The sequence below is a fragment of the Channa argus genome, chromosome 12 (genome assembly GCF_033026475.1).
Source record: "Channa argus isolate prfri chromosome 12, Channa argus male v1.0, whole genome shotgun sequence".
Classification (NCBI taxonomy): Eukaryota; Metazoa; Chordata; class Actinopteri; order Anabantiformes; family Channidae; genus Channa; species Channa argus.
Window position 1 is genome coordinate 25,503,087 of NC_090208.1, and position 16,663 is coordinate 25,519,749.

At 41.6% G+C, this 16,663-nt stretch overlaps 1 protein-coding gene across 5 annotated transcripts in view; it reads right to left on the reverse strand.

Annotated features, from left to right (window-relative positions):
* The window catches only part of ank2b (ankyrin 2b, neuronal), an 88,929-nt gene that overhangs the window by 7,038 nt on the left and 65,228 nt on the right, over positions 1-16,663 (reverse strand). For 3 of the 5 annotated variants that reach the window (XM_067523809.1, XM_067523811.1, XM_067523812.1), the window contains 7 exons: positions 11,540-16,147; positions 10,891-10,968; positions 10,606-10,737; positions 10,327-10,476; positions 9,987-10,221; positions 9,572-9,632; positions 1,065-2,030 (listed from right to left, as the gene is read on the reverse strand). In XM_067523809.1, coding sequence (XP_067379910.1) covers positions 1,065-2,030; positions 9,572-9,632; positions 9,987-10,221; positions 10,327-10,476; positions 10,606-10,737; positions 10,891-10,968; positions 11,540-16,147 — 6,230 coding nt within the window. Of the gene's footprint in view, positions 1-549; positions 672-1,064; positions 2,031-9,571; positions 9,633-9,986; positions 10,222-10,326; positions 10,477-10,605; positions 10,738-10,890; positions 10,969-11,539; positions 16,148-16,663 lie in introns of all 5 variants that reach the window. The other 2 variants (XR_010915733.1, XM_067523810.1) reach the window with 2 other exon arrangements.

Below are 16,663 nucleotides of genomic sequence, written 5' to 3' on the forward strand. Positions count from 1 at the left end.
GCCAGAAGGTCTATACACAGACAGATGGAATGAGATCTAAAATAAAATGCGTATGGCTTCACACACAACAGTGATCTGAGATGAAGAGAAGGCACAGTTATGCAAAAACTTTCAAATGAAATACACATGCGAGGACGGGAATCAGTGTGTGAAATACAGAGTGTGTTGTATGGAAGATATGAAATGCTTAAAAAACAATAACTTATAGTCTTTTATCACATAATTTGTTTTTCATAGTGAGAATTTACATCTGTGTGTGTGGTCATCTTTATTATTTCTTTATCATTTCTTTATGACATATAACAATCAAAGTGAAGAATCGTTTTGTCCTAAATTACAAACCAGAAATATCGGAAACTTTTAAAAAATGTTCTGAAATACAATTACTATACTATTGCAAACAACTGACAAAAGCGCAAAAAGAACATTTTTCTGTGCTTTTGCTGAGCAGCTTAACTATATTTAGTAAATAGAAGCAAATTTTAGTTTAATGTTTCCAAGGGTGAGAAGCACAAACAAGTTTATCTGAACAGGTAAGACAGGTTTTACCTGTCCGAGTGCATAATGTGATGATCATTGAAGTCACAGTCATGCTTGTGGAAAATATCCAATATGGAATTTTTCTAAATTTCATGACTTTTACACCCTGCTGTCCAAAGATATTTCTCACACTGATGGGAATGAAAAACAAGCAGAAATCAAAGGTTGCAAACAGTATGTGAGTATGTGAACATAAGGTTATTTGGTATCTGTTCGTTACAGCCGCTTGTAATGTCACCAATGCTGACTTTGAAACGAGAACTTCAATCACAGCAAAAACGTTAAAAAAACTACTTTATTACTCACAGATGAAACAAATGTATTATTTGATTAGCAACTGATTTGATTACTCACTTTATTAAAAGTATTTTCTTGAAGTTTGAGCACCCATGCACACAAAAGCACAGCCGCATTTATTTCATGAAGTGCAACGTTTTGTGTTTAATATCTTGAGCCTTTTGTGCAGCACAACATTAACCAACCTTAAACCAGGCAAGACACCATCAGCATGCTCAACCTCTTACCCTTCCCAGAAAGTCGTCATCATCGTAATACCCCGCCTGATCTCTGGAAGGAAGCTCCTCACATATGGGGAGATCATCTTCTATTTGACACTCCTGCGAACCCTCTGAATCATAAGCAAAGTCACCAAGGCTTTCGCTCCCAGAAGAGAAGCGCTTGTAATCCTCCAACTGGAGGACGGAACTAGCGATATACTGAGGGCTCTCTTTTAGGAAGCCGATATCAAGGCTACTTCCAGGCATTGGGGATGGAGGCTCTGAGATATGATGGGTGATATCATGTCCCAGTTTTATTTCTTCTGGTTCAGAGAGGTCAGAGAACACTTGTTTGCAGTCAAAGAATTCCACATCTGAATCAGAGTTCTGTGGAGATGCTGAGCTCTTGCTGAGATCTTTTTGTGACAGCTTTGGCTTTTCGGTCTCAAAGTCTGAGACGGTTTTCTCAAATTCTGAGAGAACTCTGTTAAAATCTGGGGAAAACTCAAAGACGTTTCCCTCTGCGGTAGCTTCAGTCAACACATGAGTTTGGATAGAGTCACTGAACACCGGAGACACAGGACTCAAATCATTCATGGAAGCTTGACTACATTCAGATACCCTCAGGTTTTGGCGACCTGAAAACACTGATTCATAATCCGGTGGAACCAAAAACTGGCTAGACGTAGGGGACAAAAGCTCAGTGGACGGTGATTCCTTAGGAGACAACTTCCACTCTGAGTAACCCTGTGATTCATCTTCTCCTAAACACAATGTCTTCTCAAGTGAATGCAGAAGTGGACTAACAGTTCTGTGGGTTGCATATGAGTTCTGGTCAGGCAGCTGTATGGGAACTGATTTCACCGGCTTGCTATCAGTGAACACTAGACCTATTTGGCTATCATCTCGGGTCACTGTCGTAGCAGACAAATGCTTGCTTTTTACTTCATTGCCATTTTGAAATTGCGTATCCTCTGGTGTCTGAGGAGCAGCCTGCAAGTGAATGTTGATATGGGCTAAATAAATTCACCTTAAATGAATGTACAGATTGCTATGCACCGTTCATAGGTACCTTAACATTTTACTTGGTTAGTATCACTAAACAGAGAAAAAATATGTTTTCAACCAGCAAACATCTCATGATATTAGGAACAATACAGTACATGCAACCTTTAAAGCATCTCACTAACAGACAAATTAGTCACATTCCAAAACCAGTGTGGACACAGTCAGGGCCGCCCTCCATTTTGTTATTACGTCATCACACACACAGACCTTATGTGTCACACAGTGTTGCTACATTTAAGTGGTTTGTTAATGAATCTCTCCAGTTTGCCGGACTGTCATGCTCTCATTCTTACCATTTGAGAGGATGTCTTGTTCTTTGGTTCTCCACAGGAGCTGTGTAGGATCTTCTCTCCCTCTCTGTTTACATCTTGCAACGGTGATGATTTTAAAGAAAAGTCTTCCTCATAAACCTCTGTTCCACATTGCATCCATTCCACGTTCGACAAAACATCTACTTCTGACCCTGTCATTATTTGCAAGCTGGAACTCATGTGTTCATCATTAGGATTTAACTTGTTAGTTTGAAGTTGTAATGGTGATGCAGCTATCTGTGTTTTTCTAGCCATTAATGAAGGCTGCTCTTGCATGAAAGAAGATATCACATGACTCAAAAGTTCGGGTTTGGAGATTAACCTCTCCGTTTGCTCACAACCTAATCCTACGTCTTTCTCTGGCTCAACAGTTTGAGGACTCACTGGCCTGGAGATATCTTCCATACAACAATCACTAGCTGAAGCAACATATTCAAAGTCTGATGACAAAGAAGCTGGTGATGGTGATCTATAAACCAGGTTGGCATCCATAAAATAAGAAGACAGTATTCTCATAAAATCAGGCACCGGTGAGTCAGGCAACAGTCGTCTGAACTCATTGACAGATGAAATAGATTCAGGTGATGATGGTCTCTCGGTCTCCATGAATTGTGACCATGTGGCCAGAAAGTCACACTCTGAATATGAGCCCACTGATTCAGGTGATGATGACCTATGTGTTGTAGTGCCCTCCTCCAATGATACTGTGAACTGAGGAATGGGCGAATCTGGTGACAGAGGCCTGTTCTCATTGAACTCAAATACTGATTCTGGAGATGAAGCTCTATCGTCAGTCGTTTGGATGGCTAATTCAAGTGACATAGGTCTGTATTCAGGCAGTGACTGACATGTTAAAGGCAAGTCTCTGTCATTCTGACCACCAGCAGATTCAGGTGATGATGACCTGCATTGTGCAAAATTATTTTGAAAATCTACTGGCATTAAATCGTCATCTGATTCTCCCGTTTCAGGTGAAGATGACTGTGACCTCAGTAATGTTACACACTCTGGCAATGCTGTCATAAATTTAGGTAAGGGGGAATCTGGTGAGAGGGGTCTTAAACTATTAACTGAATTTGCAGATTCTGGCGATGATGCTCTTGCTTCTACAACTGCTACTGAAATTGGGGACATGGCTCTGTCTTCTGTCAAGGATTCTAGTGAATAATATACCTTCCTTTCAGAGTCAGAATCAGTTATTTTCTCACAGGCAGGCATTTCGAATCGGTACTTTGTCCCTCTGTATGGAGGTGCTCCTGAATATAAAATATGTTCAACCACTGGTGGCAGTGACTCTGAAACAGCTATGTCAGATATAACTTGTGCACCTAAAGTGCAGAGAAAACGATCATCAGCTCTGGGTGTTGTAGTGAATCCATGTGTTACTTCTGAATGTGTTACTGTTGCGTCTGCATCGTGATCATCTCTAGAATTTGCTTTTGAATCTTCCTTTTGTAATACCAAAGACTCTTTTGGGAACAGATAGGCATAGTGTGCTTCTGCTGTCGTGGTCTCAGACAACCTCCTGTCTTCATCAGGTGAGTGAGCGTGTTTTGAAGGTAGTGATCCAAGTAGCATTGTTGTCACAGGAGACAAGTTATTGTATTCTGCTGTTACATCTGAGCCTATTGATTCAGGAGATTTGGGTCTATCCCCAACATCATACTTCATGGACATCAAAAAGTCACTGAAAGCATACTCAACATCTGATTCAATGGATTCAGGGGAGGGGGATCTATAGCCAGCATTCATGGTAACATTTTCAGGCATCGTTGGTATATATTCAGGAATAGGAGAGTCTGATGACAGAGCACAGTATTCATCTGCAGATGCTCCAGAACCAGATGAAAGTGGTCTGTTTTCATAAACTAGCGATTTTAGGCTTATAACAATGTATTCTGCATCTGAACATGTTGACTCGGGAGACATTGACCTATGTCCAAAAACAGCTTCACTTACCACTGGTTGCATAAAGTCGGGTACAGGTGAGTCAGGAGAAAGTCTGATTGATGCTTGAGATTCAGGAGATAATGGTCTGCTTTCCAAAAATGTTGGGAAACCTAATTCCATTTCAAAATCGGAAAAGTCTGAGTCTGGCGTAGGTGACCTCAACTCTGGGTCAGAAATACAGGACTCTTGCAGTGCTTGTGTAAATTGAGGAATAGGTGAATCTGGCGAAAAAGGTCTGATATTATCTTTGGAGGTATTTGAGTCAGGAGAGTCTGCTCGTTCCTCAAAAAGCCAGGGGATACACAAATCGGTCTCTAATTCCTCATCTGAATATAGTGACTCAAGTGATGCAGATCTACACATTACTGCCAAAGCGGCAGGTTCAGTATGGGTGTACTGAGGTATTGGAGAGTCTGCTGACAAACAACATTCGAAGAAAGACAAGACTGACTGTGGAGATTGTGGTCTCTCCTCAACCTCGAACAACTGAACCATCAATGGAGCAAGTTCTATGTCAGATGCAAGTGATTCAGGTGATGATGACCTGTAACTGCTGCCACCAACATTTTGAATTGGCAAAGCTGGTCGGAAGTCAGGTATCGGAGAATCCGGTGAAACTTGTCTATGTTGATTGACAATTGATAAAAATGTAGGAGATGAAGGCTGGTCCTCAAATGACAAAGGTAAATCAATTTCCATTTCTAAATCTGACAACACAGACGATAATGAAGAGGACATAGAGTCGATGTGAGAAATTGTAGACTCCTGCAGTGCTTGTGTGAATTCTGGAATGGGTGAATCAGGTGAAAGACGTCTAAACTCGTCTTTGGAGGTGGTTGAGTCAGGAGATTCTCCTCTGTCCTCAAAAAGCCAGGGGATACACAAATCGGTCTCTAATTCCTCATCTGAATATAGTGACTCAAGTGATGCAGATCTACACATTACTGCCAAAGCAGCAGGTTCAGTATGGGTGTACTGAGGTATTGGAGAGTCTGCTGACAAACAACATTCGAAGAAAGACAAGACTGACTGTGGAGATTGTGGTCTCTCCTCAACTTCGAACAACTGAACCATCAATGGAGCAAGTTCTATGTCAGATGCAAGTGATTCAGGTGATGATGAACTGTAACTGCTGCCACCAACATTTGGAATTGGCAAAGCTGGTCGGGACTCAGGTATGGGAGAATCCGGTGACAATGTTTTTTCTTCACCCTTAATCCTTGTTGAATTTGTAATTTCCAGCTTCACACCGACATCTGGCTCTGTACCTTTCCTGTCTGAGTCCTCTAGAATGTACTCAAGTCTAGTTCCAGCATACTCAGAACCCCATGTTTTCTTGGAAAATGTCTCCCCATTATATTGAGGATCGCGTATTTGAGAAATAAGCTTCCGAAGTTTAGCATCAGAAACAAGCCTATAAACAGGCACTTTGACTGCCTGTAAACTCGGACTACTACCATGCAATAGTCGGTTTGTGGTATCGGGTACTTCTGGTGACTCAGGGCTCTGGTTGGAATCAAGTCTGTCTGTCTGTATGTCCTCACTGGATTGTTCATATTCATCTGAAATGTCTGACTCTGCACAGGCCGAAATGGGTGATGAGGATTTTTTCATGTCAATTTCTGGTAAAGTTTGCTGAAAGACAGGAATAGGTGAGTCAGGGGAAAGTGGCCTGTTTTCATCAACAGAATCTGGGGAAGATGGTCTTTTTTCGGCAAATAAAGTAGTTTGGAGTTCTAGATCTGAGGCAACTGGTTCAGCTGATGAAGACCAATTGGATCTTGCAATAATAAGTGATTCTGGTAAAGACTCTCTATAATCCGGAATATGTGAGACAAGTGATAGCACTTTATATGTGTTTAATAATGAATCAGGAGATGCTGGTCTAGCCTCAAAAAGAAATGAAATGTTTAAATCAGTCTCCATTTCAAGATCAGATAGTACTGACTGTGTTGACCTTGATCTGTGATAAAGTTGAAATGAGGCAGAGAAAGAGGGTAAGAATTGAGGAACTGGGGAATCTGGTGTTAAAGCACAACGACTGTCTACAGATCTACCTGAGAGGGAAGAAGCAGATCTAACTGATTCTTGTTCCTCCCATAATTCTGGGTCCATAGGTGTATATTCTTCAGGTGAAGGTGATCTTTGGTCATTTTCTAATTGGTCTGAATTTGCTTGGCAAAACTCTGCCCTTGTTTCAGCAAACTGAAACACACCTGTTTTACTCATGAATGTTTCTCCTACATACTGTGGGTCATGGATTTGAGAGATTAGTTTCCAAGGTTCTGGATTATGCACCAAACTGAAGACTGGCTCTGTTAATGGAATATGATGCTGCGATACAGAAGCTGAAGAATCTGCAGGTATGTGCTGATCTTCAGGTAGATCTGTAGTGCACGCGAGTGCCAGTGGTAGATGATCAGATGCAGTCCCCAGTAAAGAAGGAACTGCCAAAGAATGTGTTTTAGTTAGAAATTCAGATGCTTCTTTTTGATCATTTGTGAAATTCTGCTCAGGTTTACATTCAGAATATTTATATTTCACTGATTTCTTAGATTTTTTCTTTCTAGCAGATTTTGTCTTTTCAGTTGTGGGATTTAATTCTCCTTCATCAAAAATCTCACAACCTATTTCTTCTTTAACAGGAGCCAAGACCTCAGCTCCTGTTAGTTGTGTGACAATGTCAGACTTACTATCATTAGGTACCACTAATCCTGTCTTGGGAGCCTCCGTTTTTGTATGTCTCTTAAAGTTTTCTTCAACAGACTTTGACAGAATACAGGCTGAACCTTCGTCTTCAGTTTTTGACTTTTTTAGATTAACAATAACATTAGATTTTTCTCCAAATGTATTTTCAGTAAAAAGGGCCATGTCTTCATTAGGAGGTAGGTCGATTACAATATTTTTCAGTGGCCCACGCTCATTTGTGGGGCCATTAGAATCAGGACATAATGGCCTATTCTCAACAAATGACTGCAAATGCAAATTTGCAGACTCTGTATCTGACAACACAGATGCTGGTAATGAGAGAGAAACTGGTCTGTAGTCGGCCAGTGATTCCAAATAAACTGGTCTTTCTTCGACATCAGATACAATATTTCTGTTATCATTCTCAGATCCTTTATCTACTTGTGGCAGTGATTTGTTTTCTGTATCAAACAGTAACGCTACATAGGATTTTGTCCTATGATCAGCAGACATGGGATCACCCATTATATGTGCAGAGTCAGTAGATGCAGGGGAGGGTACTCTATGCAAAACAGCCGATAAAACCGACTTGGATTCCCTTTCAGAGGCAACTGAAGCAGGCGATGAAGCTCTACTGTCAATGCTAATGGAGCTTATGGAGCCCTGATACACTGAGCCATTTTCTACATCTGAGTGTACAGATTCAATTGAAACGGATCTGCCCGCTTTTATTACCATAACTGAGTCAGTCCAATCATGACTAAATTCAGGTATAGGTGAATCAGGTGACAATATTGTATTTTCATTTATTGATGCTATAGATTCTGGGGACGAGGGTCTGTTTTCTAAAGATTGCAGTAACAAAAGTGGCATTTCAATTTCCGTATCTGATGACATTGACTTAGGTGAGGTTGGTCTATATTCACAAGTACATAATGACTCAGAGACAACTTGCCTGAATTCTGGGACAGGGGAGTCTGGTGTAAGTCGACACTGTGCAGTGATGGATGTTAAGGATTTAGGAGATGATGATCTCGGAATATCAGGAGACAGAGTCACTTGCTCAGAAGAAGTTAAATGCCATTGCATGGTTTCCAAAGTTACAGACTCAGGTGATGTTCTGTTTTCTATCTCAAAACTTAATAACTGAGGTGAGATCGATCTCTCACTACTAGAATCACTGCCTGGTGATACTGGCCTTCCAAATGGCCTTTTGTTCGAAACCATTGGTGTTAATGGCATTTCCTCTCCTTTTGATGTTACCAGCATGGAGACACCATCTTTCACACTTAACTGCTGCCCCTTAGAGGACATCCAAACATCGCTGGCTTCACAAGAAATAAGAGATGGTGGAAGGGGAGAAATGGGTCTAAATTGAGGTATTGGTGAATCAGGTGCAAGGAAATTCAGATCATTTACTGATAACACTGAATCAGGGGATGAAGCTCTTCTCTCCGTCAGAAATACTGCAGTATCAGTCACACATTCAGGTGAAGATGATCGGTCATAAACAGTGCTGTGATGTTTACCGGTGCTTTCAATTGTAGATTCTGGTAAGCAGGATCTATACCCAGAGGCTTCTATCCCAGTTCTAGTCTGTGCAGCCTCATCTTCAGGTTTATTCAGTTGGAATGCTAGTGTTTCCTCAGAGCTGTACTCAGCTCTGGGTATAAGTGACACAGCTTTGTCTACTGACTGTAAATCAGCCTGCCCAAAATTTGAGACATGTGACACCGGAATAAAGTTATCTGACCTCATTAGTTCTGCTTTTTGAATTATTAAATGTGGCACAACATTACTGACAAAAGAAGGACCTGCTAGTTCTTGAATCTGATGCTCAGAGACTATAGCAGCCCGATCAACTACATCTTTCTGGACTCCAGCTTGAATAGTATCTTCAAGGGGTGCATTAATAGGCATTACAGAAGTAACCTCACTATCTGAATCTATCAGCTTAATATCATACCCATATAGGACCTCATACAGTCGACGTGAAACTTCATCACTATGTTTTGTGGCCAGTTGTTTAGTTTGTGTGGATGCAGAACCAGAAAAGGGCACAAAGGTGGGATCAAGTATTTGTCCACCTGTTGGTTGCTGTGAAAAGCAAATCTCAGTGGTCTCGTCAGATTCTGTAAGGTCCATAGAAAGTTTTTTGAAGTCTTGCTCAGCTTGATCACACTCAATCAAGCTATCTTCATAGTCAGTCATAGACAGTGGTCTGCTGTCACATACACCTGTGCGAGACTGATTGGCTGAGTCTCGCCAAGGCAACGGTGCCAAATAATGAGTGCCATATTCAGAATGGATGGTTTGTAGACACTCTAAGCTCCACTCCTCACCCCCCTCTGCCCCCTCATATCCAGTAGCCCCTTCATCATCACCTTCTTCAACAGTGGGGTAATGAGGAGGGGTAACCTGTACACCTAACTTAGGTCCCCCTTTGTACACAGGGTCTATCACATGAGATCGAAGGTTGTAGGGAGAGGTGCGGTACAATGTGAAGAAAGGACTTACTTGTTTGTAACTGCCTGTGTGTACAGGGTCTGTCAATTCTTCATATATTTGCTGTGATGAGCTGCAAAAAAGAACATTCCAGTATTCAGTCACTGAATGGATGATGGACTTAATAAAAAAAAGAACAGATTGATCCTTATTTTTGTCAAAAAATAAAAAAAAATATATATATATATATATATATATATATATATATATATATATATATATATATATATATATATATATTTTTATTTATATGTGCTTCAGAGAACAAACAACTTAAACTAACACTGCACTAAACTGCACTGGCAAAGCCAGACAGTGCAAATTACTCTGTCAGATACAGTGTTTGTTTGGAAGCTCATTCAGCAAGACGAGATGCAGTGCAAGCAAGAATTGTGGGTGTCACATGAGTTTTTTTGGGATGACTTACTATGTTGTCTCCATCTCTTTTTGTAGCTTCTCTTTCTGGGTATTTCTGAGAAACCCTGTTGCTGTGGAGTCAGAGTCTAACCGTCCTGTCATCTCGTGAAGTGATGACAAACTAGAGGAAATGTCCTCTGCCGACACCACGGGTACCTCATGTCCTGAGCCTGCACTCCTGTGTGCAGACTCTGTGCGCCTGCCTGTCCTTGGGCTGTCAATGTCTTCATGAAGGGCAGAAAAACCTGACAAATGAGTGCCAGCAGTCAGTGAAGGCAGTTGGAACCTTGTACATAAACATAACACAAATCAAGCTATCAGTCTGTTCAAGGTAACGTTGGCCTGTGCACCTTCGCTATGGTCCAGTGCTATGGTCTGCTCAATTTCTGCATAGGTATGTGAGGAGGTCTCCTCCTGAGTGGACTTGATTATCTTTGTTTCAATTATGTGAACAATGTCCATTCGGTTGATCTTTGTCAAAATGGTGATCAGTGTTGTTTCTGTTGAAACAGAAAACAGAAATCTCTCATTTTCATTTTTAATGACTGTCTACTGTAGTTTGTACTTTATTTCAAAAGCAATCTTTAAAAAAAAAAAAAAAAAAAATATGGACTCTACTTATAACAAACCTGCAGAATCCTTTCCCTCCCTTTCTGCCCAGAGTTTCAGCAGGGCATTGCTTTGGTCTTGCAGTGAATTGGGGTTTTCAATCCTTATCATGTTGATCCTCTCCTCACTAAAGTCCAGTTCTCGTGCCAACTCTGGGGAGTAGCATAATGATAAGTATTATGATCCCCAAATATACATTTGAAGGGTTTATAATTCCATTTCTTTAGAGCCTGCCAACATTGTATGTCATATTGACGGTGATAGCTTGATCTTGGCAGTTTGGCTGCCACTGATGTGAGACTCACCCGTCCAGCTGAAGCCCAGGTGGTCAGCTATAATGGCCAACCGTTGCTCTTTTCTTTCTGCTTCATCCTGTGGATCTACTGCAAATACCACCAAACAGCCGTGAGCGGACACAGCCGCAAGGAGAACCAAATCAAGTCACATTACAAACACTGTCTGAAACAATCTTCACTGGCTTTCTTGTTTTGTACTACTACAAGTACAGTACTTACTGTTAATGAAATATAAATTTCAAATTAAGAAATAATAGCCTACATACAGTAGTAATCTATAAGAATTCATTGTGACACATCTTGTAGTCACACTATGATTAAGGATTGTACATCATTGACATTACATATGAGTGACAGAAGATAATTCCTTGCACTATAATCTTATTATAATTTTATTATAATTATCTTATAATCGTATTAGTCACTAAATTGATTTCACAAGTTCCATAAAGCCTTTAAGTCAATCTTGAGATTCTCATCACACACAGAAGGAAAGAGACGATATAACAAAGACAAACACAGCTCAAGCAACAAAACCACATGGGTTCTTCAACTACAATGGGACTCAACTACAAGAGACAGAGAGGCAGCACCATTACAGCTAGTTCACTAGTGAGGCACAAGAGATAGAGAATAGCCCCTTAAACTGGAGGGATACCTTGACTTTGGACCTTATCGTCTGGGATTCGCTGCATCTGTGTCTCAACAGGGTCGTCCCACAGTGGTCTAATAGGAAAGATGTCTCCTGAGGGGGGAAACTGCATCTCAGAGAAAGTTTCTCTTTCTATAATTGATGGATCAATGAGACTGCTCTCATCATCTGAGATGGTGGCTGCAGCCTCTTGTTCTTTTTCTGTCGCTGCCTGTGCCAACCTTGCCACAAGTTTTGCTGCTTCATCACTTATCTCTTCAAAGAACTCAATAGAGTCTTTTTGTTTGTCACTTTTCTCTTTAGTGGGTGTTGAATGTGCTGAATGACCACTTTTGCCCCGAACTGGCAATCTGGATGGCAAACCTTTAGATTTTGCTGACTCAGCACTCAAGGGGCGACCCTGTTCTTTTTTAAAAGATGGCTTGGTAGACTCCCCCTCACAGAAGCTCTTGGCTTTGGAAGATGGTGTCTTGGTTTTGACATCCACAGAGGGACCTGCGTCTGTCTCAGATTTTCTCCTTGTATCCTTTTTTACAGGGACTTTGAGTTTTTTGTCTTGGCTAGATTCAGGACGTTTGAGAGTAGAATCAGGCTTGACAGTGCTAGCCTTGATAGGAATTCTAGATTTCGAATCAGAAGTAGAGGCCTCTTTTTTCGGACTAGTTAATGAGGATGTTGCCTGAGATGGAGAGGGAAGTGTGGATTTACCCCGGCCTTGAAGAGCGGACTTACTTTTTGTTTTGACTGGAGTCTTTTTAACATTATTGGAAGCACTTTGTTTGGACTTCCCTGTTGGTTTAGAGGCCTCTATTACTGACTGTGGCTCCTCTGGAGAGGAATCAGAGGACTCTTGGCCCTGCTCAGAGTAAACAGACCTAGTCACTGTGCTCTCTGCTGTCTGTACATTCATTATCATTTGGTCAGATGAACTTGTATCTAAATCTAAAGCTACTTCTTTTAAAGGTTTGTCTATTTTAGTCTCAGGATCTTCAGGGGATGTTTTATCTTTTGGGGGGGGTTTGCTTGAAGCTGATATGCCCATTTTAGGTATTTTAGATTTGGTGGCATCAGCTTTCGAGGCTTGCTGATCAGCTTCAGGTGGGGACTGAAGCGGAGAATCTGTTATTTTACTACATTTTTCATCTTCTTCAATCTTAACCTCAAGTGTTAGATTGAGGCCGACATCAGGTTCTGCTGCGAAACTCCTACCTTCTTGCCTGTCCTCTTCTAAGAGAGGATCCTCTAAAGGTTGTTCACCTATCTGGAAAAAGGCAAAACCACCCCCTTCCTCCTCATAGCTCCTCTTAGTCATGTCAATAGCACCACTTCTCGTCATCTCAAAGAGCTTCCCTTCTTGGAAAAGAAAAGGATTGGGTTCACTAGTAGGGGTGCTCTCTTCTGTTGGTGTTCTACCAGGTGTTGTGTCTGGAGTTGCTTGCAGAGATTGACGGTCCACCACCAGATTTAATATCTTCTGTTCCTCCTCTTTGACACGAGCTGCAAAAGTGGCATCATCCTCCCTCATGGAGGACCAAGAGTCACTGTCTACCTTAGCAGTGACACCTTTTGACTCCGTTCTGGGAGGTTCCATTGCCTCAGCATCTTCTTCTATGTCATCATAGATACAGACCTCCGCTTTAAACGTTTCCTTTGTTTGTCCTGTGGCAACAGGTGCACCAAGTCCAGACTCTGGTGCAGTTGTATGGTCCCTGTGATCTCTTTTCACTTCATCCGTTACATTGTTACCTGGTTTTAACATATCAGCCTCCAAGCTGACAATGCCTAACACTTGACCATCTTCATCATCGCCTTTGTTTTCCTTTGACTTCCTTAAGCTCTCCTCCTTTTGCTCATCAGTCCTGTTTTCAGTGTTTGATGTTACAGCTGACTTTTTGGCGCTGTAGTCTTTGCCATCTTTTATAGATGGTACAGCTTCCAGTTTGGATTTTGAATTATGGTGGTCTGAGACAGAATGAGGTCCCTCTGATGTGGCACTGGCTGTTGTTGCATTCTTGACCTCTTTGTCGTGGGATCCATCATGCAAACCTGCTGAAAGAGGAAAGGGAGGTTGTACTTTAATATCGGGATCAACAAAAAAAGCTAACTTTGAATCTTCTGTGGGTCTGTTGAGCCCATATTCACTTTGTGAAAGCTTCTCACTTGTGAGCTCTAATGTTTCATAGCTGTCATCCCCTATTTTGGAATCTGCTGAGGAAAACACATTTTTTGTAGAGTTCTTTTTGCTCTTCGCTTCTTGTTCCATTTCATCAAATGTTTTAATTTTGGCTGCCATCTTAAACATTTCCTCCTCCGGTGTGATTTTTTTCTTAGCCTCAAAGCTCCCTGATGTATCGTCTTCTTCTGGGTCTTCAGGGATAACAGTCGGTTTTAATGGAACAGAGAGGTATGCATGGTCAGGGGGTTTGGGGTTTACCTCATAACTTACCTCTTCAGAACTAGGAGTGTCAGGGGAGAGGGGACTCTTACCAGAACTTGTCATCTGAGATGTCTGCTCACAACTGTCATCATCCACACTAGCCTCATGGTCTCGAAGCAGCCTACCACGCAAAGCATCGTGGGGGAATTCTGGAGCTTTGGAGGGCTCTGGATGACTAGAGGATTTACTAGGTTGAGTGAGTGCTGATGGAAAGGAAGGGTAGATTTTTTGCTCTACAGGGCTGCTCTCTAAAGAGTCATGAGGGGGGGATTCCTTGGTTGGGCTAGGTTCAATAGAATCTGGGGACTTATGGGAGGAATTCTCTTCCATGAGTGGACTGCCCTCTAGAGAGTCTCTGTGGCTTATTTTGTAAGAATCATCAGCTAATGGACTGAGAGCATCTGGGTCTTGTTTTAAAGGTAGCTCTAAGCTTTCATGAGGCTGAGAAGAGGATCTAGAAGCTGGAGAACCAACTAATGGCAATGCTAACTGATGATCGGGGCTCTCATCATCACTAAGAAACGTTTCTACAGTCTCTGAAATTCTTTTTGGAAGCTTTTGAGGTTTAGATGGCTTAGACTCGCTCCTCACAACAGATATTGACTCACTTGTAGTGTGGTCATCTGCAGCCTTGCAGGAGGAGATAGGTAGGGTCAGTTCTGTAGATAGTTGGTCACCAGTGGGCCCTATAGCAGAGTCTCCAGACTTCTTTGCATCTTTATTTTCTCTTTTGACTGTTCTGGTAGCTCTTGCTGAAGTTGTAAATGTTTGCTCTCCAGTTTTTGGAGATTGACACAGACTTTCAGGACTTGATTCTGGAGTGGCTAAGCCCTCATGTTTGTAACTATCCTCAGAGCTGAGATGAGGGGTGCCATTTCCAGAACTGGCACTTAGTGAGTCTGCTGCACCCTCATGCTTTAGGCTGTCAGAGCTATCGTCAAGGCCACCATTTCCAAAGTCTACAGTTTCAGTTAGATCTGAAGAGTTGGCAGTAGCTGACATAGCTTCTTTTTCTTTAGGCTGGTCAGTGGTCTCTTTCTTCTGAGTTTTGGAATCCATAGATACTTCCCGCTCATTGGAAACACATGAGATTACTGCTTTGGTCATAGATTTTGACTGGGCGCTTTCTGATTTTATGGATTTCTCTGATCTTGATGTAGTGGAAGTCTTGAGCTGAAATAGCCCAGACTTTCTCTTTGAGGGATCCTGTCCTGTTTGGAATGCTTGCATCAGCTCCTTAACTGACATGGTTTGCTCAAGTTTTTCAGATTCAGCTTTGGGAGATTTAGGGGGGGGCTGATTTAATTTAGGGCTTTCTTTGGCTTTTGGAGAGGTTTTGCTTACAGGCAAATGTGAAGGCTTTCCTCCAGTGACTTTTTTGCTCTTTTGCTCTGCCTCTACTTTTTGTTGTAAAGCTTTGACTTTGTCCTTTATTGACCCAATGGGGGTTTCTTCGACCACTGGGGATACAGGTGATGCTAGAGCAGGGGCTATAGGCACACTTAGAAGAACAGCAGTTTCTGTCAATTGCTCTGCCTGCCCTTGGTCTTTCCCCTTCTTTCTGACTGGCTTTTTAACATCACCAGCAGTGGTTTTGTCATGCACTTTGGTTGGAGTTATTGGTTTTGCACTTTTGCGAAGTACAACATCAGTAAATCTCTCTTGGACAACTTGCTCTTTTTTAGCTTTTGCTTTGGAGCTTACTGATGCATCCATCAAGTATTCTTTAAGGTCACCACTGTCCTTTATGGCTTTGGGTCTAGAAGCCCCTCTGTTAGCTCTACTTTCACGTAAGACAGGCTCTCGAATTTCTAAGGCAGCCATCTTTTTGGCCTCTTCTATCTCAGTGTCTGAGAGGAGAACCCACTCCTCGGCCATTTTAGCTGCTTTTGCTGCCTCCTCCGCAACTTCACCCTCATATGTTCCACTCTTCAGTATCTCACTGACTTTCTCTAGATCCTCTTTGACTTTCTCCATTATTTCTAATGGTTCTCCAGAAACCTCCTCAGTCCCTTTATCTAGACCACATCCTCCTAAGGAAAGGGATTTCTCTGTAGAGTCTGCAGTCAATATGGCAGTCATTTTGATCAAATCTTGTTTCATCTCTGACACGTCGGACAGTAGGTCTGGTTCTCGAATCAGCTCTGATTTCAGGACTGAAGTCTCCATCTCTTCATCTTCCATATGGAAGAAGAACAAGTAAGGAGTAAAGAAAATCAAAAATTTAAATGAAAGGAGACAGACATTGGAGAATCTGGTCAGGACAGGGTTGGAGCACACTGCAGGGATCATAGGATCACAAATTCACAATGGGTTCTAGTACATCAGGGTATCAGAGGAATTGGGCTTATACTTTGATATGAATCTGAAGAAGGATGGTGAAGCAAAGGCTAAAAAATACCAATGGGGAAAGTATATGAGCAGGAAATAACTTGCTTATACAATCAGTGCACCCACACTCACAAAACAAAACTACAGAACAATACTAAAACACATAAAAACTTACTATAATAACAATGAATGAGACCAAATATCAAGCACAATGAAAAAAAGAACAAAGGAAACAGAGAAACAACGTGACGACATCTCAAGATTGTTTGGATGTATGACAAATGTCAATGTGAGGACAAGGGAAAGTGGCTTAAAAACAACCCAGAAAACTAATAATGTGTATCAAAGAAAGCCAGTGCTAA